The 26623-nt window shown below is 43.7% G+C and overlaps 1 protein-coding gene across 1 annotated transcript in view; it reads left to right on the plus strand.

The window, feature by feature from the left end:
- The window catches only part of DNALI1 (dynein axonemal light intermediate chain 1), a 211792-nt gene that overhangs the window by 129223 nt on the left and 55946 nt on the right, over nucleotides 1-26623 (plus strand). The window contains exons 3-4 of the mRNA XM_085647900.1: nucleotides 12933-13102; nucleotides 15019-15197. Of these exons, the coding sequence (XP_085504026.1) occupies nucleotides 12933-13102; nucleotides 15019-15197 (349 nt within the window). The remainder of the gene's footprint in view (nucleotides 1-12932; nucleotides 13103-15018; nucleotides 15198-26623) is intronic.

The raw sequence follows: 26623 nt of genomic DNA on the forward strand, positions 1-26623 counted from the left end.
TGGACTGCATGGGCTTGGGGGCTCGCCCATGGTCCCCAACATATGCCATCACTGGTCCCCCACTGGGGCTGGCCACCCGCTGAAAATGTGTCACGCCACGAGTGCTTTTTAACAATAACAAAAACATAGCAAAGGGCCCACAGCACTTCAAAAGCAGTGCCTTGAGCGTGGAAGAAAACAGCTGAGAGGGTTGCCCCATACATTTATTTTACATTATTTGATTTCATTGTGCCCCCGGGAAGAGCAGGGGCACCACCCATGAATCACTAGTTGTCCTGGTGGCTGCTAGGGGTGCAGCAACTCTCACAAAAGCACACTGAAAGTCTCCAGAAAGAGATGCCTTCATTCTACCGGGCGTGGGGGTAAAATTTGTGACACTGAGAGAAGGGTATTCTTTTACCAGCGCTTGTGGAGCTTGAAATTTTAGCCAAAGGCTCTAAAGTACAGGACCTTCTGTTGCTGCGTTCTAAGGCTGCCTTGCTGTGATGTGTAAAAGTAGTAAATATTCCTTTACACTTTTTATTGAAAATGTAAATACTATATTGACAATGGCAAACTTAACAAAGTTAAATGTACACCATTGCATGTCTTATTGAAGGTCATGGAAATGCTTTTTTGACGATGTTAACAGTGAGTCATTATATGTATTAATGAAGGTCACTGAAATGCTTTATTGAGAATGAAAAATGTATCAATGAGACATTACACGCCCTAATGAATGTCATTGAACGTCATTGTAAGATGGTAAAATCCTTAGTTATTTTAATTATGTTATATTAGGGTTATTATCACATATTTCTGCTTTTCCAAATGCAGTGACCCGCATGACAAAGTCAGCAGGACTGCCTTTTGATTCATTACACCGCATCAAATTGTGTCTAGTATATGTAGGGGGTATTACCGTTATAGGGTTCAGTGCTCACTAGGGGTTTGATCTGTTAAGGTGTCACCACAGGTATTTCCACCTACCATTCCGTATATATATTTGTAAATTAATGAGTAGTATTGTGGATCATTTACATAATGAAGACATTTTCCTTATCATAAGTAAAAGAAGTCAGTGGGCAATGATTTATAGGGTGTTTGTGCCATTTTTGGGAACTTGGGTACTTGCCTTCACCAGCTCTCCTCAGTTTAGGCCTTGAACTTCTGTGCCTCCCTACCCTACAGAGTCAAGTGCTACAACGCGGTACTTGGTTCCCAGTCAACAGAAGTTTGCAGACTTATTACTTGAGGTGGACTCACATCCTTTCCAACTAATAGCCCACTTTCTTACAATTATAATTTCCTTTTTTACTTCCTTGACCAGACGCATATCTATTTACAATACAGCAGGTGCAGTGGCACCAGGGTGCAGGAGGGAGTTTGAGGCGATGTCTGCACCCTAAGTGTGGCTGTATGTTGCTATCTAACTGGGGACATGGGGGATCCCTGACAAATCAGCCTTTGTTTCTGTATAATTAAGGACTGGTAGAAAAGTCGTCCCAGGGCCTTGATCAACTACAGATTTGAAGATGCATGGCGCTGAGAATGATGAAGTTAGTTTTCATATATTTCGTTTACATATTTTTCAAAAGCTTCAAGGTCTGTTGCCCGGGTAAGTATGGCATTTATTGAGGAATTTTTTCGAGTGGTAAGCATGTTACCCCGCAGTCGCAATTGGCTCTGGTGGACATCATTATATGATGGCTTCCTATGGTGATCACTTGGCCTTCTTGTGCTTTGGTGGTGTAGGTGCATCTCTTAAAAGTTGGCAGCTGTTGCCTGGCTCAGTCTTGCTCACCTCTGAGGATGTGCCTGCGGGCAAAAAAAGTGCAGCTCTGGACTAAGCTGGTAATGACCTCCCTGCCTCTGACTAGAGGCTAAGATTCTCTTTCCATTCTCATAGGTCCACCTGCGAGGTTTGCATTGCCTCGCATCACTTTGTGGTTCTTCTGATTAGGATGGCCATACCTCCAAGATGAGTACCTCCTGCGTGCATGGAGCATGAGTGTTTGCACAGAGCAGAAAGAACACATTATTTCAAATGAGGTTTCCCGTAAACTGTGATAACATTGGTAAACCGTTTCCTCCTTTTGGGAAAACAAAAAGGCAAACCCTGTAGCAATGAGGCTCTCCACAACAATAACAACACTGCATGGATTGTGTCCTGCAAGCTTGGGAGCGTGTTTGTGTAACCGCCTCGTCTGCTTGTGGCTCAGACAACTGACTCTGTTATTTAAGCACTTTATTGTTTGTTTTTTCAACGAGTTATGTCCTGAATTGTCTGCAATTCCGTTTTTATACTAACACTGCTTTGATGAGTTCCGTTTGCATTGTGAAGCTTTAATTCCCATATCAGACTGCTTCAGGTTGAAGTGCAGTACAAAGTACCAAACAAGCATTTACAATGCAACGGTCTCGGCATTGTTAAAGTTTGAGCTATTGGCATTGCTCATGACAATGCCGTTTCTTTAAATGTTTTAAAAACAAAAACATAAACAAAAATAATGTCATGAGCAATGCCAATAGCTCAAACTTTAACAATGCCGAGACCATTGCATTGTAAATGCTTGTTACAAAGTTTACTTGACGTGTTTTGCTGAACTCATACCTAAATATTAAGTTATTCGATCTATGTAAATTTAGGAGCTGAACCACTGTATGTTGATTGAGACTTCTCAGATTTCTAGGCCACCAAGGGAAACGTGCAGTATCACCTACTCAGGAGCCCCATGACCAACAGGGTCTAGAGAGAAGGCCTGATTCCACCGGATCCGGAGACAGATACTGAGCACTGGTGGCTTAAGCTCAGTCCCTGTAATCATGTAGGAGGAGAAAACAGTAGCTTACTCCCATCAGGCCAGTAAGTGGAAAAGTTCCTACTACTCTTTGATGAGTTCCCGTCCCCTTTAATCTCAGAGAGTCTTAAGACCGCATGCAGGACACTCCGAGATTTGCATTTTACTTGAAAGCATTCTCTACAATCTTCGGTGGAGAGCCCCGGCACTTTTTCTTTTACAAATTAAGCACTGCTCATGTAACCAGTACTGAATTGCAGCGCGAGCTGCATATTTTACGCCCGTTGGCAGAATTCTGCGACATCTTGCAGGGTTTTTCTGTAACTACATGGAGTTCCATGGAGTGAAACTTTGCCCACCCCTACATTAAATGTCGTGTCTAGTAGAAGACTTTTGTTTTACACCAAATACACTTGATAACATTAAGGGCAAGGGGCAGTTGGTTAAAAAAAATAGATTCTGTTTTCCTCGGTGTTGATCTGGTCTACTCCGCGTCTGTAGGTAAAGATATGAATCTAGCGCGCAGTGCTGTGTTTTGGAGCAAAAACGGTATATGTGTCAGAGGTGCATGTAGCTCTTTTGTTCAGGGTAAAACTAAGCCCCCTTCAAACAGAAACAAGGTGATGGGGTACACAAACAGGCACGCATACACAGAACACAAATAGAGACAGACGCACAACAGACACAGTGAGCATTCCCGCTCACAGACCTACCTACAGAGACTCACGCAAACATAGTCAGACATCAATACCCTCAAACCCACACAAAAAGACACAGACTCACAAACACACAGGGCACAATCACAAAGTCATGCTCATAAGCACACATACATACAGACACAATCAAAAACACAAGCACACACAATCAAACCATCGCGAGTCAGGAAGGCGCCAGAGACTGAATAAACGACGTGAGTGCCTGAGAATTGCCCCTATGTTGATGCCCCAGAGGTGGAGTGAGTGACTGCGGTGCAGTACCAGGAGTGAGTGTTCTCTCGAGTGGGGCGAGGGCTCATTTTGAGGGAGGGCCGCTCCCCACCTCCCGCGGTAAGGGCCGAGGTGGGGCGGGCGAGGCCGCTAGAGATAGGGGTGACAGTCGGCAATGGAAGCCAGAGCCCCTGGCAAGACGGGGGCCGTCAGATGGGAGCCTCCGTCCCTGCCCGGGAGATTAGTGCGTCTCCCTCACCGCATTCCCCGCAGTCCTGGCTGCTCGCACAGACCCCCGCCCCCACCCATGAATCATGGGCTTGTCACCCTGCACCAGGCCGGAGACGCAGAGACACCGCTGTATCACGTTTATTGCACTTTAAGTGGCGGGTGGGCTGGCCACTCCGGGGTGGTGGGGGGTGGCTGGGATTGAGGTAGCGACATGAGGGTCTTGAAACCTCTCCCAAGCGCTCACCCGACACTTCCGTGAAGAGACAGGCAGGCACTGCGGGTCTCTCGATCACACAAGGAGCGCGGTGCTATATAGTGAGAGAAACAAAGCGCGCTTACACCTGAGGGTAAAGTAGGCACTATACAGAAACCCACAAATAAATAAATAAACAAAACAAAGAACACCCTCTCCCATAACCCCACAGACTGATGCACGAACTAGTCATGGTAGTCAAGGCTCATCTTGAAACCTCTCCCAAGCGCTCACCCGACACTTCCGTGAAGAGACAGGCAGGCACTGCGGGTCTCTCGATCACACAAGGAGCGCGGTGCTATATAGTGAGAGAAACAAAGCGCGCTTACACCTGAGGGTAAAGTAGGCACTATACAGAAACCCACAAATAAATAAATAAACAAAACAAAGAACACCCTCTCCCATAACCCCACAGACTGATGCACGAACTAGTCATGGTAGTCAAGGCTCATGACTAAAAGCACACCACCGCCTTTCTCCGAGGCAGGCAGAAATGCCTCGGAGAAACGCAGCGTCCTTTTCGGATTCGGGGGCGTGTTTTGCTGTTGTCTCCTCCTTGAGACTTCTCGCAAAAAACAGGCCCCCCGATCCGAAAAGGACGGGGCCTAAATGGAGTGACTGACCTCTTCTCCAGTGGCTGGCCAGCATTTACGAGGCCAGCCAATGGAGAACAGAGCAGAAGAGGGGCTGGTTCAAGCCCCTCTTCTCCAAGTCATTAAATCTCCGACTTCCGGTTCTGCCTTTCGGCAGACCGGACGTCCTCGACCTAAAAACTAAAGCTTGAGAGAGTCAAAACTTTACTTTACCTGAGTCTTGGTGCTCAGAGTGATTTGTGAATGGGCTTGGGGACTACACCTTGCACGAGAGGTTCATGAAATCTGCGACACTTTTCCCATTGGTTTGATGCCTTTTTCTGCAGCATTACAAAAATTAATATAAATAATAGTATCGAATTAATTATATTCTCATTAATGTCAAAAAATATATTCTCCTTATATTATATTTTAATGTACTCACTTAATTTGTTAATGTTAGGATTATGACCTGGAAAATGTCCTTAGGCATAAGTACACATTCCTTTAGTCTGCTATTTATGGTGATACTAATGGATTATTTGTAGTCTCTAGAAAGGCAAAAAAATTCTCCTTAATTTATAATTTAATGTACTCAATTTGTTAATTTTAGAATTATGACCTTCTGGAAACTGCCCTTAGATATATGTACACATTCTTTTAATCAGTATTTCTCATCTCAATCTTTCTTTCAGGATTCTCTGTACAAGTGTAGTTTTAAAGGATAGTGTCTACAACTTAGGGAGGGGGGGGGGGGTTGCATGCATGTGAAGAAGGGAATTAACATCACTCGTAAGTTAAGACTTTCTTGGATATATGGTGCATTTTTACCAATGGGACATAAGATACCATTTACAACCTTCTAGCGTCCAGCAAATCGTTTCCACTCTGCGGGTATTGTGATTTTGTACTTGTTTATAAGGATCTGGGATTAGGCCAACCACACCTTCACCAGCCCAGTTGCATATAAGGTACATTTTCATATTGGGAGTGTCTCTTTACCATTATGTGTGGGTGAGCTCTGACAGACATCGACAAGGTATCTAGAAATCCAGATCAGGAATGAGAAAGGAGACATTCCTGCCTAAGCTCCATTCCCACTCTGCGTTCCGTTTGAAATGGTGGTTTTCCTGCTCAACCTAATGATGTATTATGTATTTGATGTAATATAATTTGGCAACTGTTTAAGCGGGCCAAATGGAAAATGACAACTTTGTCTGTAAAGCTTGTCTTACTATTCATGTCAGGGATTTTATGTCAAGACCCGGAGGCCAATATTTTGAAGTAAATCCCTTTATTGCCACCACTCAAGAGCATCTTTAAAACTTTTAGAACTTAGGGCCTCTTTACCATGGCATCGTTTCGGGCTCAAGACCATACGACAAGGAGTCGGTGGTCCCGCCAGCCCAATTACGATACGACCACCATGAAGGCGGTCGTAAACATCCCTTTTTTCCATTGCGGCTTGTGCTGCAGCCCAGAAAAGGGCTGCAGCACAAGTTGCAATGGAAACAAGCATTTGCAAAGCAATAGGTCTCGCATTATTAAAGTTTGAGCAATTGGCATTGCTAAATATTGCAAAACAAATAGCTCAAATTTTAATAACGCAAGACCTATTGCATTGCAAATGCTTGTTTATTTATAGACTATGAAAAGCACATGATATAGAATAGCAAGGAATAATAGAGCGCTCAGCTGGTATAATGAGCGCAGGATCTTTTCCCAGAAAATAACACCGAGTTGCATTAGATCCACTCACAACAGGAGAGTCAACCCTTTTTAGATTCCAAGGAAGGTTCACTACCATTACAACTTTGGTGTTGCTGTGCTTACCTATCTGTTGACCACCCTGGAACGAAACAGCAAATGATCATTTCTGGACCACAGAGAAAATCTTGTCATTTTGGTAAAATAATTAGCCCACCTATGGTAGGAAGTATTTTTGTCTATCAGACGTGGGGGAATGTAAGACGGTAAGTGGTAGTCTGTTCGTTGTGCTTTTCAGTAAGTTTCTAATTTCCAGAGGTAAAGGTCGGTCAGTAGTGGGCGGCTGCTACAGTATTTTCGATTTGGGGATGTTGTGGGGCCATCATTGACTCTTACTGGAGATTAAATGGATGTCCTAGGCCCAGGTGGGTGGCAGTGTTTTCAGTTTCCTGAGTTCTCAGTCTCTAACCTGTGAGCCCATTGCCAGCATCGCAATCCTACTTCGAAGGTTCTATTACCAGGTTGACCTCAGGAGTCCTTCAATTGGTGTTAGTGGAACCGATCCCTCTGTCCAAACACGGTGTTCATGATGTCTAATGCTGCTCTTCTCAATCCCATGGCTCAGGACCTTAAGACAGAAGGCTGGAATGAGGTTGCATGGTGGGTCAGTTAATTGAAAGTCATTCGCAACTCACACAAATCAAATAGCAAAATAAGCATTTTCTGTTCTGCAGAAATGTCTAATAAATCCCACATTTCCCAGGACTTTAGTAGAAATGGACACTGAGTGAAAATAGGTGCTTTTGCCCATCCCCCCTCTTTACTGGAGAGGGAATAAGGTGCAGGGGTGGCTCCTGAAATGTCTAGTGGGCGGAACCTGCTTTCCAGCCGGAATACAAGCAAATGGAGTAACAACTGTTCTGTGACATAAGTGTACTGTTCTGTGTGTCCGTGTGTATGTCCGTGTGTGTCTTTGTGCATGTACATGGCAAGCTTGATGGACGGGAGAGCTTCTCGTCTTCTTCCTCTTCTCATTCTTCGAGTTTCTTGCAGCTTCCTGGGGAAGGCGCCCAGTGCAGGAGGTGTGTGTAATGCATTTCAAGTACTTATCTGCAGGGGTTTAAGTGGGATGAAAAACTTGCGGTCTCTCATAGGGGCGTGGCCGATGTAATTAGGGCGTGGCTTAAAACATGTAAGCTAAAGATCTTTGCTTAGCATAGTGTGCCACCTGACTGGTAATTTGCTGCTTCTGTCATTGCATTCAGATATATAATACAGCAAGTAACGTCACACCTACAACAAGCCAGGAGTATTGGCTTTGCCAATGGTTATTAGTTGCATGCGATAAATAAGCAACAACTATGGCTTCGTTGTATAGAATAGTGAAAATGCTTCAAGTCTAAAATGTTGAGACTGTGAAAGTACTATTACGAGTCTCTTTTGAGTTACATCAACGGCAGAGAAGGGTGGTGCTGCCGCAAAGTAACGTTTTTTTTCTTCATCCTGAGGGGGGGGGGGGCAGCAATGGAGTGCCCAATAGGCACCCGTCCCTGCACCTGCTTGTTAGAGCTGTTGGTACTGAGCACCGGCAAGACCCGGCCCACTTAAAGCCCTTCTTATCCGCGAAGAGAGAAACCTTTCAGAAGAGACAGGTGCACTAGAAGAGAGAGTTCGGTCAGGAGGTTTGATTTCTACCCGATTCTCATGCGTGTTGATATTAACAGACAGACAGACAGCCCTCCGGTCTTGGAAGGCAACCCTGGCTGTTGGCTAGATTGAACTCAGCAGCCCCCTGTGGGCCGAGCGAGGCTCCAACCAGCCCTCGTGTTAGATCCTTTGCACCCACGGGCGTCTCACAAGGGGCCATGTTTGTTCGGATCTAGAAGGGAACCGTCGTGTGTGGTTGGCATCAGCTCGAGGGGGTGCGCAGATGCGGGGGGGGCTTTTAAGGGTAGCTGATGTTTGCTGCTCTTGGCCTCGTGTTACTGCTTCTACTTTAGCACGTTCTTCTTATGACAGAGGTTTTAAAAGTTAATATAGCTTTAGTTCTAGCGGACTTTAATGCCTGTGTTGGTGCCGTTAGACGTATTTAATTTTCTGCAGCCTTCAGGTTTCGAAAAACCTAAAGCATGTTCTATGTGTCTGAAGTAGCGTGATGTCGCTTCCTGTTATGTTTTCAGGGAGCCAGAAATATGTGATGTCACTTCCTGTGATGTCATCACGATGCTACAGACGTGTGACAGCACTTCTCGACACCGACTGCTTTTGGCCAAATTACCTCACACAGCAATCCTTTGTTTTCCACTTATTCTATGTTCTTTCATCTATAAACTAAGAGCATTGCTGCTTCGCGAAGTAACTTATTTCTATGTTGTGTTCTCAAATGATGGGTGCCTCGGAGACGAGGAGGCAAGGAGGCCTTCTGGACTCAATGTGATAGGGTCATCAGATAACTTGCCGTTTACTCTTGTCACCATATGAAGCACTAGGTGGTGAGCTCTACTACAATACTTTATGATGACTCAAATCACCATCTTTGAACGTACCGGAACCTCTTGTTCTACAGTTTCAATAGCATATTTTTGGTGTGTCTATTAGCAATTGAATAAAAGGTGGTAATCTCTTGCTAAAGAAAACAAGCGGCAGTGAAAGCGATCGCGAAAGCGATCGCTATTGTAAAAAAAAAAAAACACACCCGCGAGTGGTGTGCCCGCGCGCGCGCCACAGTGAGCCATATGTTTTCAATTATCGCACCCGTGTCTGGGCACGATAAATGAAACCACATGGCCTTTGGTGCACGTAATAGACACCAATAGGCCAGGGGCGTAGCAATGCGCCCGCCTTTGGCCTATTACGTGCTCTGTTGGGAAAAAACACGCACGCAAAGGCCAATAGCGGGGCACAAAAGGAAAAGCACACGCACGGGCGTGTGCGATTCCTGGCTCCGTTTTAGAACCCCGGACAAAAGGACTCTCGCTGCGCAAGCAGTTCTGTCCACTGCATCGCTAGGCGCAAGACCTAAAAAGCATGTTTTTGCGCATCCATGCACCGTGTGGTAGGCACCAAGTGGTGCCTGGCACACGATGCATGGATGTTTGGGGGGCACCTGGGCCCCATTGGAGAGGCCCACCGGGGACGGGGGCCCTTCTAGGGGCCCCTTAAGTCCCTTTCCACCTGCCTTTACATGGTGGTCGGAATCCCATATAAAGGCAGAGGGAAATGGATATTGTAATCCCTACGGGGGATTATGGGCCAACCGTCACCTGATAGGGCTCCATGAGCCTGTCGAGGTGGCAGTCTTTCCCCCCTGTCCAAATCGCTTCGACCGCCAGCATTGATGTAGATGAACACACAGCACATATAAACTTGTCTTGGTGAACAGCAGCAAAAAAAGAAGGAAGAAGATTGGTTGCTAGGAGCTTTTAATATGTTTTAGAATGTTTAAAGATTCTAAGCTCTAAAAGCTTTAAAGATGCTGCTAAGTGGTGGCAATAAAGGGATTTACTACATAATATTAGCCTCCCTGTCTTTAATGAAATCCAGATTTTCAGTCCACCATGGCTGTGGAAAATATACATTTTCTTAGACTGGATTAAGTCCTTTCTCCCGAGTTAAGGCAACAGGTTTATAGAGGCAAAGCCAGTCAGAAAACAGATCTTTCTCACATGGGAGCCCTCACTGCTCCTTCCTTTATTCTCTTCTGTTGAATGGGCACATACCCCGTTGGCTCATATAATCAGACTCCCCTATGTAAAATTCCAGCTGTATCTCGATGGCCTCTAAATCCTCTCTATTATTATTATTAACAATAATAATAATAATAATGATTATAATAAGAAGAATCTTACTGGTGCTGAGACAATTGTGGAGATACCTGCAACTATGTGGGGGTGGGGACATAAAATCAACTTAAGCAGAAATGGGTTTAGGGCGTTCTTAAAGGGCCACTTGTTTCCAAATTTTCTGAGGATTGGCAGCAGTCTGTTGCAGAGCCTGTTAGTGAAATTGACATCTTCCACCTACGGTTTTCTTAACGTGCGGGACACAATTATATGCAAGTTTTCAGATCAAAGCACTGGACTGGTTTAAATGGTTGTGGGAGGCTAAGAATTTCATATTTTTAAGCCCATAGAGTACCCAAAGGGTCACGAATTCTGCCACCAACCAATGTCGTTATTTCTTTCTGTGACTGAAAAAAGATACTCCTGACTGCAAGGATCAGCAGTCATTGAAGGATTAGCAGTAAATAAATTCGGCAAGCCCTTGTACAGGCAATACCTGAAATGCACTCCCTGAAACCTAGCTGTTTATTCCAGGATGAGATGCATCTTCAGGAATGGACGAACAGCTTTGTTTTAACAGCAGTGAGTTTCATGAGATTGTGCCAATTCACCAGTGAATGGTCGCCAGGCTCTCATTAAACCTTATTGCAAAACTGAGAGTACCTCTATACAGTTTCACGTGCTGCATCTCATCCACGTAGAATAGGGGCCTCCATCCCAAGATCAAACCAGATCCGAGAAGCTTTGAATGTGAATTTTAACAAAGCATAGGCGGATTTTCTTTAAAAAATAAATTTTAAAAACCTGTACTTTTTGTTTTGCCAACATCTTCACACTGGCCAATAAAGTTAAGCAAATTGATATTGACTCCATATCTTTCCTGGCAAGTTTGTGAGGGGGTGATGGAGCGCGGGTCACCAGCTCTGGTCACACATACACCTAATACTCACCTGGGCCCAAACCACATTCATACAGTAAGCTAGTGAAACCCCGCTGGAATCAATTTTGAGTAATACCTGTAATTGTGTTATTCACCTTTACCAAGTCTTACCAATTTAATACATTTGTTTCATTTCCTTGATGAATCAGGTTGCTGAGTTAGTTTAAGGTAGAATGACATTAACTCTTTACTCTAAATAACCACAGACTCAGGAAGTTTTAAAAACCTTTATCTAATACATTTTGTGATTCGAGAATCAATTACAGTAACCCCCTTCATTTCAAGAGGCAAAGTAAAAAGTCAATCATAGCAGAGTTACTAAATGATCAATGAAGACGGTACCTGGAAAAGGAGGAAAAAGGAAAAGCAGGCAAAAAAGACAGATTTGCTGATTATATTTACCTATGGTCAAAGATGAACCCAACTCCATAAATTGGGGAACCAGATAGAATCTCCAGGACAGGATACAGGTAGAGGAAACAGGCAGATTCAGATCTGGAACGATATCTTCTTCTAAATTACAACGCCAGTGTTGCACCCCTCTCTGACACTACTCTCCTCGAGTGTCCCTTTTCCGCAATCCCTCTAGATGAATAGATTTATCGATCAGTATCTCGAACTCTCGGACAGAGATTCTAGCCGCAGCAGGGTCTAAGACAGCATCTCGGACAAGAACTGGAGCAGTAAACGCGTTGGATCAGTGACGAGTCGGAATGACAGATCTGACATGTCAGACCAAGTCTCTAGCTATCTTACCTCAATTGTACTGTTCTTGGTTCGTATACCACCCCCACCCCAAGTATCAATTCTTATGTCTTCCCTTATTCTGATTGGTTGGGATGAGGAGGTGAGTTCATCACACCACTTATAATTTAACTTTTTCTCCATGAACCATTGTCTATGTGCCCGCCCCTTCAATTTCTTTTCCCATAGCTTTATTCCCATATGCCTTTCACATTATTCAGTAAATTAACATTTTATTCAACATTGTTGCTTTCGCTGGGGTCATCTGTTGAGTTTCCCAGGCTTCTTCATTCAAGGTGTCCTTGGCTGAGTGACACAGGTGCCGTCATTGTTTTCGGTCAATCTTTTTGAGCATGCGCATAGTTGAGATTCCAATCACCCTCCGAGGCCCAAATAAGAACTATTAACAAAGTCAGAAAAAGACACGTTAGAACACAGAAACAAATGATTTCACTGTATACCACTTATCTCTACTCTATCCCCATTTACTTATTTAAATCTTTTGCATTAATGTTTAATACAACTTACGAGTTTTAGTTTAGCAGCATCAGGTGCATTAGCGTGTGAGTTCGAAGCGGCCATTTTTAGTGTTATTGCGCAGCTGCAAAAAGTTTCCCACCATAAGCGACAGAGTCATACTACGTAGATGCAGTAGACGCATGCGCAATAGAAATCCCGCGTTTTGTCGGCCATTTTAGGACATTCATGTTACAGGTTAGTAATGCACATAGACAAGCTTCCCCTAGATAAAAGTGGTTGTGATATTTTGCAGTTTTAGTAGTCACATACAGATTGATAACATTGTTACATGTTATTTGAGAGGATTGATTCCAAGCAAGTTTCTTTTATGAATCCTTGCTCCATCAGGGGTCTTTTGGCTTTTTTATTGTTCAATGTTATGTGACTAGCATTTGTGTAGCACACATCTGTCATTTGTCTGTGAATATGAATGTGCACTGTTCATGGAAAATAAATTCATTTTTGTTTTCCTCTCTAGAGAATGGATGGAGCACACGCAGCTGTGGATCCAGCAGGTGTCCAGCACGCCCAGCACTCGAATGGATGTGGTCCACCTGCAAGAGCAGCTGGACATTAAGTTGCAGCAGCGGCAGGCTCGAGAGACGGGGATCTGTCCAGTCCGCAGAGAGCTCTACTCACAGTGCTTCGGTTAGGCATTTTACAAAACTGACTATTTCAATAAGTGGCGACTCTGGTGAAATGCTGGGTGATTGGGTACCGTGCCCCTGCTCGAGTGCTTTCTCCTTATCAGCCAGTATGTCCCTCCTCTAAACATGGCTACTGCTGAAACCACGTCAGAGCACGCTGCAGAGTCCCCCCAAGCGAAGATATTTTGCAATGAGCTGTGCTACTCTTACTTTTTTAGGCGTTCATTTGAATTCCACCCCTACATAGAGTATCCCCTCCTTAAATTCCTTTGTACTGGTGGTGTTGAGTGGCAATGCTCTAGGTCAGAAACAAATATAAGTGAATGCTCATCCAGTTAGTATAAATAGCTGGTTCCTGCAACTCTCAAAATGAGTATCTTTGGGAAAGAGACTAAGCATAAGGGGCAATGCAGGGAGCAGTAGAACAAAGAAGGTCACAATAAGCAATGAAACACATAATGGTAAGCAGATTGTAATGTGATGTGAGTGCGAAGAGCAGATTGTGAATCCGGTAAAGGCGTTAATGGATCAGTTCTCCAGTAAGCATGCAGCCAGCTACCATTAAGTTAAGCTTAGAGTATTCAATGGACAAGAGTTAGCAGACCGCAATTCCATGCAAGAAGAGACCACAACAAATAGGTGCCATGTTCTGATGAATCCAGACTGCACTTTGGACATAGAACTTGGTGTAGAAAACATCCACTCATTTTGTATTCTGTAACAGATGGCACAGACCGATGATATACATGCATGGCTCATTAAGGCACATTTGGAGGTGTCACATCACACAGAAACGGAAAAAAACGGAAAAGGAAAAAAAGGTCAGAAATTGGCATCTAGTTAGACTTGCATGACTTATAGCTTGGTAAAAGTTGGATAATCTAAGCATGGATGGAGATGCCTCAGGAAAGAGGGAAAGTTTAGTGTCATAGAACTGAAATTTCTGACACAATCAAAAATCATTAAAATGAGAAGTAGGAAATAGCAAAATTGAATTAAATCGTAAGCAGGTTGCCTGTAGAATGGTGCGTGGGAAATTGAAGGAATATTCCAAGAGATGTTTGGAAACTGATATTGACTTCAGAAGGCAAAATGAAAAACTATGCCACATGGCGAAGACCAAAAAATCCTTGCAGATCCATGTGAGATTCTCGCGTCATGGCGAAGACCAAAAAATCCTTGCAGCTTCATGTGAGATTCTCGCGTCACAAAGACACAGCCACGGTTATTAGCTTAGGTTCATCATCATTTGCTGCAATGAACAAGAATTGTGTTAAAGAAGCCACATAGGGCAACGCATTGTAGAGTCTTTAGCTGCACCTGACGCACACTGCTTTCAGACAAGCCATCTTCAAGATCTCTGACAGAGAAAAAGGATATGTTGTGTGTGATCTGCCTCTTATGGAAATATTTGAAACCTGCCACAAACAGATAGTAAGCATTCTAGGAACCAGCCCCAAACAGATAGCAAGCATTCTGTGGGCAACTTTGACCGTACTCTTCACCTTGACACCCATAAGAAATGTTGAGAAAACAGGTTCCTCTGGCCCCCTTCCACCGCTCTCCTATGAGAGGGTTTGCATGGACTCTCCACCCTATCTCAAGCTTCTTATAAACCCTATGATTTGGGTAAAATTCCACTACTTCTTCACACTGTTATAAACATGTATGAGTGTTCTGTATTGGTACAGAATTCACCTGATTTAACCATATATTTTACAGTTTATAGACAATGTTAAAAATACAATTATCTAAAACCTATGGCTAGATGTAGCCTGTTGTTGTGCTTTTATTTTTTATGTGCAGTCCATTTTGAGATACATCATGTGCTTCAAAGTGAAAATAACTTTGCACATGGCAAGTACTCTGGGCTAAACATCTTCGTCGGAGGTCTAAGTTTTACTTATTTCTTCGCAGATGAACTCATCAGGCAGATAACTATTAACTGTGCTGAGCGGGGCGTCCTGCTCCTCAGAGTACGTGATGAGATTCGAATGACCATTGCCGCATACCAGACCCTATACGAGAGCAGCGTGGCTTTTGGAATGAGAAAAGCCTTGCAGGCTGAACAGGGCAAATCTGATATGGAGAAGCAGGTGAGTGAGGCTTCTGACAGCATGTTTCATGTGGTCCAGTGTGTCTCTACCTGAGGGCTTGGAAACTGCATACAATCCTACTTAAAGGACCTGAAAAAAATCATCTCCCTTGTTAACAGTGGCATAGTAAGTGTACTAGTGGTCCTAATCCTAGAATAGAAAATTGGCTTTCCCCCTACTAGCTAGTAAAAAACAACAAAAACAGTTGTACCTGGGCTGCGGTGGGCTCTAGGGCCCCAGTGCTACTGTACTTGCTTCACTAATGATAGCTATACCCTTTCTCTCCTCTCTCCCATTGCTCTGCATCTTTCCTGAATATCTCCAGCCTCTTCCTCAGTTTCATACTACCTTTAAGTGTTCACTATCACTCACTGTCATGCCATCAAGAGAACGCTGTGGCCTGCAGAACGAAACCCTCAGTGGTCCACAGCCAGGACACTGGGCACCATGCCTACTGGACAGGCAGTGAGGGGAGTAACAGGGCATTACAGTAGGGTATGGCATAGGGAAAGTATGGGTGGAGATCAGGGGCAAATTCTCCATTAGGTCTCTGGGGCTGCGCCCCCCTGAAATTATATCCTTCACATTCCTGTTCAAATATTAAATGGATTTATTTATTTAGATATATAATCGTATCTCTAAACAAATCGATGTATTTAAGTCTGGGCTGTTGGTCCCAGGCTGCATGTCACGCTCTGAAGTAGGAGATGGAATCCAGGCAGTAAATTAACTTTCTGAACTGTGACACATGACGCAGCGCTCACTGTTCTAGAGCCCTTCATAAGGAATCAATGCCATTGTAGTCTATGGCAGTATACACTATAGGCCAGTGGTGCTTTCAGCATCACGGTTTTGGGTGCTGGAGTCTCCCTCCCTGCGTGAGAGCAGCCGTCCATCATTCACAGGCATAGAACCCACCCTTTCCCATTCGTCACGGTGACTTGACTGTGGTAATGGTAAGTGTTAGAAGGCTAATCTTCTGTTCTGTGTATTGTTCTGAGACCCCTTGCAACACTAGAACTGACACCCCAGGCCCTGGCTACACGTCGCTGGCCCCATTAGTTAATGATGATGGACTATGTATGTGATTATGAGTAATGTTTGTACTTTTATGGATAATGCATACCTGAATAAAGATAATGATGATGATTAGAAGTGGAGCTGCTGAATTTGTTCCCCCGCGAAATGGATCCAAAAGACGAGTAGGCCAGGGTTCTTATTCCCTTGTGAAGTTAATCCAAATATCTGAGTTATGCGCAAACCGAGAGATATGTGCTTGCAGTAGACAGTTATCTGCTATATGGCATTAAAAGTGGCCCTATCTTCATGCCCTCAACAACATTAATGCCAAAAACATGGATTGATTTTCGAACAATGAGTGTTAAAAAATTTAAGGCAATGCATGTCAGCAATTTAGTTCCTCTCTTATTTCAAGTTTTACTTAATCTTGCCTTCCTCAAGAGTTAGCCATTTATTCATGTTGTGTTTCTTACTGTATTTTTTGCCTTGAATACTTTGAGCTGTGCAGGTGTTTATGAGGGGCTTTGATTGAGAGCTCTGACGCTAAAGCCAAAGCAAAGTGCCTGTCAGTGGGTTGGCCTCTCTGCAGAGCACACTGAACAATGGTCATATATTCCAGTTGTAATTGCAATTTTATGAAAATGTGTGTGAAGGGGGTACACAGAAGGTAAAATATTTACAGGGCAAAAGCAAATAAATTGCTTAAATGTGAGTGAGTGCAGTGTATGTTTGGAAGTGGTGACGTGAGGGAGATGCAAGGAAGTGCATTCGGGGAAGAGTGAAAAGAGGGTGCTGAAGAGGAAAGAGAGGTGGTTGAAGATGTGCAGATCTTTTTTTCATTTTTGTTCTCTGGAAGAGGATCTAGCCTGGACACCATGTTTGTCCATTAAGCTTGCCGCGTCGCTCACTACATAAAAGTCAAACCAAACTTTTATGCCTCACCGCTTTCAAATGTCACCAGCCGCCACTGGTGGAGATAAGCTTCCCAGATGTAAAAGAAAGATTCATAATGAGGAGATAAGCAGCGAGAAAAAGATTCATAATAAAGGATCATTTAGTACAACTACCTGGCCCCGTGTTCTCTGTCCACATGCAAGCTGACACAGAAACTGGTGACAACAGACAAGGCATTTATTCACTTGCTACTTCTACATTTGAAGAGACTACGTGTGTAAAAGGGAGCATCAAATTCTGCTCCAGTCCAGTCCTGCTTCTCCCATTTTTGAAGCTTGCCTGTGAGTAGTTTTCTATCCCATGCACATCACAATAGACAATGAATTTTGAAAATCCTGCCAGCATTAGCAAACTGAGCTGCACTCCAAGTGCACAGTAGAGCTTAAGAGTACACAGTAAATTTCCCCAAAAGTGAGGGAAGCTCATGCAGCAAACGGGGCAATACTCACCTCCTCACTCCCTACAACATACCAAAAGACCACAGTGTGAATAATAAATAAAGTAGGGGAGTAGAGGCACGCAGGCCCGGCAAGAGAAAGAGGGATGGAGATGTGCAAGTGTCCTTTCAGGACAAGTTCTTTGATGGTTTCAGGCTATTCAGAGAAAAGGTGATTTAACGCTAGAATGATTCAAGAATAGTCGGGCCACAGTATGATCTTTGAGGCTGTTGACACAAGTTAAGCAATTTTTCCCCATTAACAAAAAAACTCAGAGACAACCAACCCAGTCCTTTTGAGGCCATAGATGTGGCAACAGCAGAAACTGTTCAAACAAGCGGAAACAGTAGTCCTCCAGTTCTTCTATCCCTGCTGCAGCGACTACCAAGCCACCTTCGTATGACCTTTCAAGTTCATGCCTGGCCTGTAGAAGGTAGAATACAATATTTCCTCCCCAACTGGAGATCCATCACTTCAAAGTTGTGGATCATGTTGAAAGGGACTACATCCCGTCTTTCATCTCCTACCCACCCTGTCTTCCTCCCAGACCAGTGTGGCTTTCAGAGGATCACAATCCAGAAGCAGGAGCTCAACCTTCTGTTGCGCTTGGATGCCAGTGAGCAGGTACTGGACTTGGAGAATGAAGAACCTTCACACTCCACCCACTGAATGCCTTTCTGAGGAAGGACTGGTTCAAAATGCTCACACTTGTTCACATCCTGTCAGCTCAAGACCTAGGAGATTGAATGTTTTCCGAGGACCAGCATATTTCCATATACATGTTCTGTTTAACCATAGACATTACCTGCGTGTCAAGGTAGGCCAGGACCACTTTCAATTTACCAAACTCTCCTTTGACTTACTTTGCCCCCTAAGGTGTTCACGAAAGCAATGGCATTGCTGCTGTCCATCTTTGGGGGTCGGGAGTACATATATTCCAAAGGTATACTACATTTACCAAGCAGGTTTTACCATGCATGGCATCACCACACAGGTAAGTACCATGCAGGTAAGTAATTTCTATGGGTTTTACCTTTATCACGCATCATTTACCATACAGTATTTTACTCCCCAAGTAAAATTTGAATTAACAATTTTTTAATGTTATTAAAAAAATGGATTAAGTTGCGGGTAGTGGTAAAGGGGAAGGTAAAGGTGATTTTAGGGTTAAGGGGTAGAAAGTGATAAAGGGACTTGAGGGTGATTTTAGGGTTTATGGATGGTAGAGGTAAAAAAGGTAAGGGTGAATTATGGGTTTAGGGGTGGGTAGAGGTAAAGGAAGGTAAGGGTCATTGTTATGTTAATTGTGCGTAGAGGTAAATGAAGGGAAGGTTGGCACGGAATCCTGATTGAGAAGCGCCCAGTAGGTGGTTTTGTTCCAGGAATCCGGTGAGAAGAACTTTGGCCTGGTAGGGGAGAAGGGAGATTGGAGGGTAATTTTTGAGTTTATTGGGGTCAGCGGAGGCCTTCTTTAGGAGGGGTCTGACGTCTGCGTGTTTCCAACTGTCCATGAAGGTTGGTTGAGGATGCTGGTGAGTTTGGTGCTGATTGGGTTAGTTGCGAAGTTGTAGAGTCGGTGGAGGCAAGGGTTGGTGGGCGCTCCAGAGTGGATGGAAGACATGATGGCTGAGGTGGTCAGGGCTGTAGTGAGCGATGGCTTGTCTGGTGTTCGCTGGTTGTTTGAGGTTGTCGGGATCAAGGGTGGTGGATTGGATGTTGAAAATGTTGTAGGTGTTGGTGATCTTGCTGTGGAAGTAATCTGAGAGGGTGTTGCAGAGCTCTTGGGAGGAGTGGATGATGTTTTCTATGGCTGTAAGGTTGGAGAATTGTTTGACTATTTTTAAGAGTTTGTGTGGTGGCTGCAGAGTCGATGCGGGTGGTGATGGCTGCTTTTTTGGCTTCTTTGGTGTGCTGGTGATGGATGCTGAAGGCTGTTTTGTGAGCTGCTCTGTCGGCGGGGTTCTTGGTGGTGCACCATTGTTTCTCCAGTTGGTGACAGTTGGGCATGATGGTCCTTAGTTCTGGGGTGTACCAGCAGGCATGTTTGGGGATCTTGTTGGACTTTTTAAGTTTCAGTGGTGTGACTGTCGGCGCTGTCGATGAGCCAGGTGGCGAAGTTCTGGACGGCCTGGTGGAGGTCTGCTAAGGCCTTGGGTTGGGAGGTGGTAAGGGCCTGTGACTAATGAGTTTCAGTGAATTCGCTCCAGCTGCGGTGGCAGGAGATCTGGTGATGGTGTTCTGGGCATTGCTGATGGAGAAGTGTACAATTGTGTGGTCAGTCCAGGCAAGTTCTGTGGTATGACTGAATTTGATTCTGTCTCTGGAGGTGAAGATGGGGTGCCTGGCTTTGTGCATGGGTTCGGTAACCAGTTGGGTGAGCCTGGTTGTTAGACCTGGCAGCATTGGCGTGGGTCTCCCTTCCATTTTTTGCTGTTGCCTCCTGTGTTTTTGCTATGTTTTTGCTGGTCTAGATGCTTTGGGCACTTTGCCGCTGCTATTCAGTGCCAAAGTGCAAGTGCTCCCTATTGTAAATTGTTGTATGGATTAGTGATTCCATGATTGGTTATTTGATCTACTTGTCAGTCCCTAGAACAGTGCACCATGTGTGCCCAGGGCCTGTAAATCAAATGCTGCTGGTGGGCTTGCAGCACTGGTTGTGCCACCCACAGGAGCAGCTTGTAAAATGTGGCTCAGGCCTGCCATTGCAGAGCCTGTGTGCAGTCTGGGACTGCCATGTCGACATGGCAAGTGCACACACTTGCTAGTCCCTAAACCTTCCCTTTTCTGCATGTTAGTCAACCCTAAGGTAGGCCCAAGGTACCCCTGTGGGCAGGGTGCATTGTATGTGAAAGGTAGGACATGCCCTGATGTGTGTGGCATGACCTGATAGTGAATTACAGCCAATTTCGTTTTTCACTATTTTAAGAGTTTCTGTTCCCATAGGCCAGAATGAACTCAGAATGTTAAAGTGCATATTTTAGTGTGCATATTTTAGTGTGGGTGATTTTAACATTCTGTGTTTGAAAATGCTACTTTTAGAAAGTAGGTATTTTCTTGCCTAACCATCCACTATGCCTCCGCTAGGTTTGTGTATTGCATGTCTGGTTTCTGAGTGACAGGGGGCTGCAGAGGGCTGTGGCTACAGCAGTCTGATGGTTCAGGGCTGGGCTGAATAGACCTGGGTTGAATGGAGACTAGGGGGAGGAGATTCTTTTACTTGCTTGAGCCTACATTGAATAGAGAGTAGGGGGAGGAGATTTCCTTTCAGCTACCTGGGCCAGGTCTGCTTTCAATAATGCTGTCACCACCTCCTGCCAGGAAGCTGCACCAGAGAAGACAGAAATGGTTTTGACTAGGTACATACACTCTCTGCCTTCAGAGAACAAAGGATTTAGTAGTATAAATATTGGGACCCAGACCCCAGAACGTTAGATAACTTCTGGGAATCAAGATGAACTTTTGCCAAGGAGAGAAACCAAGAAAGCTGAAGGAGGACTGCCCCTGTGCTATTTGGGGTTGGCCTGCAGTGGTTACTTATTGCCAAGGAAAGGAGAAAATAAACTTTGTGTGTACTTTATCATCTTGAGGAAGATCTCCAAGGGCTTGAAGCTGAGCTTGCCTCCTGTTCTGAAGTCTCAGTGACACAAAGACTTCACCACCAGTTCCCCTGAATTTCCTTGCTGGGAATTCTACCTGCAGAGAGGTGCCTGCTGCTTGTTTTAGGTTATAGAGAACAGTGGTCCCTATTCAGGAGGAATACAGTGTGATAGATAACCATACACTTAGAATAGAATGTATGTCTTTTGTCCAGCCGGACAAGAATTTATTTTCATAGTATTTTTCAAAAGTAGTATCAAATAAAACATTCAAATGACAAGTGGGCACAGCCGTGACCAACAGAACACAAGACAGAACAATGAACACAGAATTGGCCAAAAGGCAAGCCAAAATGGGTCTGTACAGTTGTTCTCAGTATAGACAGACACAATTTAATCATTTAACACCGTTGCACAATGTGTTATAGCTTGAGTCTAGTGCATAGGGTGTTTGGGTGTCGACGACGTTTCGATGCCACATTAAATATAGGGCATCATCTTCAGGACAAACAAATAATGCACTGCTGTCTTGATAATATATCACACCTTTTTTACAATTCTAAGGTGGCAGAGAGTCGACGGTTCATTATAGGCGCAGGAGCGCTCAACATCTGGACTTTGGGGGTTTCTGACACCAGCGGGATCAATTCTGTTTGCTTTATGGCAGAAAGTCCTGTTGGGTGCTGTGTGCCAGCTGTTGGAGAATGCACGATCACATTACTTCAGTGAGCGTGGGCAGTATCGCCGCATCTGCTTCGGAGTTTCAATGGAGACTCAAGGTCCCTGTCTTAATTCCTTTGGGTTCCCTTGTTCTGTAAAATAGTGCTGCTTGTTTTAGGGCCTTTTGAGTCTGTGTGTCGCTGGGAGCTGGAAGCACGACGCAATGAGGAAGAAGCGTGTCGCCACCGCCGCTGTTGCCATCGCATCGCCGAAGAAGCGTGCCGCAGCTGTTTGCCGTCGCATCACCGGATAAGCGTGTCTCCGCCGCAGAGGTTGCCGTGGCATCACCGGAGAAGCGCGTCGCAGGGCCTGTCGCGGCTCATAAATCCCCCGGCCGTCGAGCGTGCACACATTGCATTCAAGTTGTCGCATCGCATCAAAGATGCCATCTTGTCGCATCGCACCGGATCGTCGCATCGCATCGAGGCGCCATCTTGTCGCATAGTAACCGGAACGCAGTAAGAAACAGACGCATCCCCTCCTCTCCGGTAAGGAACAGACGCATCACCTCCCCTGGGCTGCAGTAAGGAACCGACGCATCACCTCATCCGAAGCAAGGAACTGGCACATCACCTTCCCTGCGACCCTTTTGTTTGTTTTGTGTAACGCACCCAAGGTACTTTGAGAGTAAAGTGTTGCATTTACCATCTACATTGATGTCCATGCGAAAAAGGATACGTTGGGGAAACAAGTAGAGAGTTCCGTGTACGCTTCAGCGAACACAAGTCAGCTATTCTCAATAAACGCGCAGGAGCACCTTTGGTGGCCCATTGGACAGAGAAAAACCATAACATCTCTGAACTAAGGTGGCTCATATTGGAACACATACATCCCTCCAACAATACCAATGTGGATGCCATCAGACGCAAAAGAGAAGTATTTTGGATATATGTCCTTAAGACACAAGAAAAAGGCCTTAATGAATATCTGCCCTGGGAAAATGCTATTATATAAATTGCCCCCTTCTTTGGCACTACTCTCTGAGGATTCCGTGGATCTAACCAGCACACTATACATTGATTTTATCCCATCCCCTTAGCCTTTAGGTAGACTCCATTAGACACAGTAGGTAAGCGGATTGGATACACGTCCGCCGGATACGTACAAAATCCTCTAAAGGATATATACAACATTATAAGAATATTGTTGGTCCCATCTAGTTTACATTGAGGGTACTATATTTACCACGCTGAAACCAGTTTTGGTATAGGCAATATTAGAAATTATATTTCTTCACCTAGAGAGGTTTATCTCTAATACATCTGGATGATGCCGGTCCGTATTATATCCCGAACTCTTTATCCACACCCGTGTTACTCACTACGTGCGCTTTTTACACATACATATAGGGTCTACATATCATCAAAGAGCCATACTCTGTCTTTAGATATATATATCCCTTACACGCACCATAGTAATTACTAAGTGTCTTTTATGGACAATGATAATCTTTGCATTCTATACCTGGCTGTGATTACTCCCTATAAAGGATGATATATCGTGCTTGGGTTCTGCTCTACTCTGATATTGATTTTTAATACACTTTCAAGATGTCTGCCGATATATACTATCTGCAGCTCTGCACCTTTAATGGAGGATGCACTGTTGGGCCGCGTCCCAGCCTAATCTGTAGTCCCTTCTCAGTGTCCACGTCGTAATCACCACTCCCTGGCTTTCCTTATAAGGGAAACGCTAGGTTTCACTTGCTACTGACGAAGAGCGCAAGCTATGGCATCCTTCCTGAACCTTAGCCGAACGTAACGGTAAGAATTACATGTAGCTCCGGTTTCTCTTTCCCTACGTCCGTGTATAATACTAAAACTAACCATTGCAGGTTTAGTTAAGTAATTATTTCTAAACGCCAGTTTATTCCCTTATAGAAATACTACTTGGGCATCCGCAATCTTACTTTAAAACGGATACGCTTAGCGACCCTTCGTCACTCTATGGACGAACCACCAAATGTGAAATCCAGACTTTAAACAAGTACGGGTCTATTCCTGACTAGCTTCGGCCCCATTGCCCGGTAAGAGGCTCCTTTTATCATTTTTATTTCTTGTTTATTCCTATAGCAATGTCAGTTTCACCCTCATGCCGGCATTTCAGACAACCCCATTATAAATGTATTTTAGGCTGACGGTTTCGTGCCTTGATCATTATATGACCGACCAGAACTACACCTGAGATTTTCAGTCGTCTGTTAATACTACACCAAGAAAAACCACAGGTAATCCAGCTGTCTGTCCTTAATTAAACCGTGCATTCATCTATACCATCGTTTAGGACGCGCTCCCCTATTATCTTTACTGAAATCGAACTCTGTGTAGCTTCTAAGGAAGTTGATTAGTTACGGAACATCTCTGACCGGCTCATTGCGAGAAATAATATTAGCATCTTACTGGAAGTGTAAATCCCGCACTATGAGGATAATTAAACAAACATCACTATATTCTTCTCTGAAGATATAGCATTCGATTGTAAAAGAACCCCCAGCTTATAATGAACTCTTCCACGCCTTGTACTCTCGTGGCTAACTCTAATTAGCATGGTTCTGGGAGCCCTTTATGCCATCATCATTAATTCTAGTCATTGTTTTTTTTCCCTCTATAGGGTACAATTTCTTAGCTAAAGATTTAGGATCATCCGTATTGGTTCCCTTGTATATAAGAATCTGCCATTGGCAAGTATGTTGAGATTATTATTCACTACTAAAGTTTTTTTCTCTAAACATGTTCCGTCTATTTATTCTTCAGTTTCATTTTATCTTAGTTTTGGTGATTTGGGACTATTACACACATTTACCTCTACCTTTGGGTGCTTGCATTAACACGGATATAAATTGTGGTCTGTATTCTTGTCTTTTTCTATTACTCTGGCTCCATTTTAGCCTTTAATCAAGGTAAAGGTAGTTAAATAAATTCCCAATCACTCATTGTGATTTTTTGTACCCACAGATCTACGGCTGTAAAAAAGATTTCTGTTTAACTGACATATAGGAGTACTGGACATCAAACTAGTTCTTGAAGCCTTTTTTCCTCTTCTGAAAGACCACAGTTACACGCCCTGAAGAAGGAGCCAGTTTAGATCCTATTTGAGCTCCGAAACGCGCGTAGGCGTTGGTCCTATGGTCATAATTTACAACCAATGATTTTTAACTGTTGATTGTTGTGGATTTATTGTCTTTTATTGTGTGTCTATATGTGGTATTGATGTTTTGCTATTTGCACAATGGTTGTACAATTAATTACAAATTGTGCTTCTACAGTTTGATGTAAACCACACTATGTATATACTATAACACAAAAATTGTTCCAAAAAAAATGATTTATATATAAAAAAAATGATAAAAATAATTAATAAATGAAATAATACAGTTTTATATACCGTTTGCTGTGGGTATCATTTCATTATATGGACATATTGCCTTATACTTAAGTGATATAGTGTAGGAAGTTTTGTTTTTCAATTGTTACTTTCCCTGAGCCCTTCCTTGCTTATCTATTTACTCAGGGTCCCTCTGTTGTACTTTATAGAATTCCCCAGCACGTTGCTGTGAGGGTCCTTCTCTTTCTCTGGAGCTTTGAGTCTCTCTGCATTTTATTCCTTATTTTCCTTTTCTTTTTAATTTTACACACATTTGTATTTTTGTTCTAAATGATTAAACCCTCTGTTCGGACACACTTCTACTCTATTCTACAACTAACATTCACTAAGGGCTGTTTGCCTTTTTGACTGACTACAGTAGACCCAATATGGATAAAATCAAAACCTTTGGGTTCTCGGATGAGGACTTCTCTAAACTCCTGGGTGGTAGCTCCACCACAGAGAAACAATTTGCCACAGGGAATAATTTTAATGATGACTGGCTGAAATTACTCAACCTAAAAAAGAAAACCAGAAGGACTGAGTCTCATGCGGAGTTCATGTTGGAGTACCTCAGAGCAGGAGTTATTCCTAATGGACTTCGCATAAGGAATATACCGGGTCTATTTGTAGAGGTGAGGAAGTTTCTAGAGAAATGGTCTCTTATAGCCAACAGATGCTCAAGAGACCTAATGATACTCATTATAGAAACGGCAAGAGAGGTAGTGGAAGATTTACTAAAAGAAATAGCTGAGATGGAAGAAAACTTAAAGAAAAATAACTCACTGGAAGAAGCCAAACACAAATTAGAAGAAATTAATGGCGAGATGAATTCCTTCTGTGAATATTTAATAAAGAAAAAGACGGAGAAACTTAAGAAGGATATCAGATATTTCAGTGAGCAAAGAGTTTATCCATATTTGGCACCTGAATACTATAGAAATCAAATAGATCAACCTTTCTCTAATGATCGACAATATTGGTCTAATAAAAAAGTAACTAGATTCTCAGATACCTCTGGATCAGATACAGATAGTGGACCCAATTCTTTTGACAATTATGGACAAAGAAGGGCCAACTATCAAGGCCCTAGAAGGAATGCGCATTTTTTAGGCAACCGACGAGGCCAAACAAGAACTCGGTATCGAAATTCCGAAAGGGGATCCTACCAACAATCAGAGAACACCCCCCAATTCCTTCAAACAAGAAGAAACCAATATTGGAGAGAATAGATACAAACTTTGATGACAATTATAGTATCACTGAAATATCTCCTTACTACAACTTGGGCCCTCTACCTAGCATCTCTAAAGATTGTCTCTCTATAGGGACTAAA

This window comes from Triturus cristatus, chromosome 3_2 (genome assembly GCF_964204655.1).
Source record: "Triturus cristatus chromosome 3_2, aTriCri1.1, whole genome shotgun sequence".
NCBI classification, from domain to species: Eukaryota; Metazoa; Chordata; class Amphibia; order Caudata; family Salamandridae; genus Triturus; species Triturus cristatus.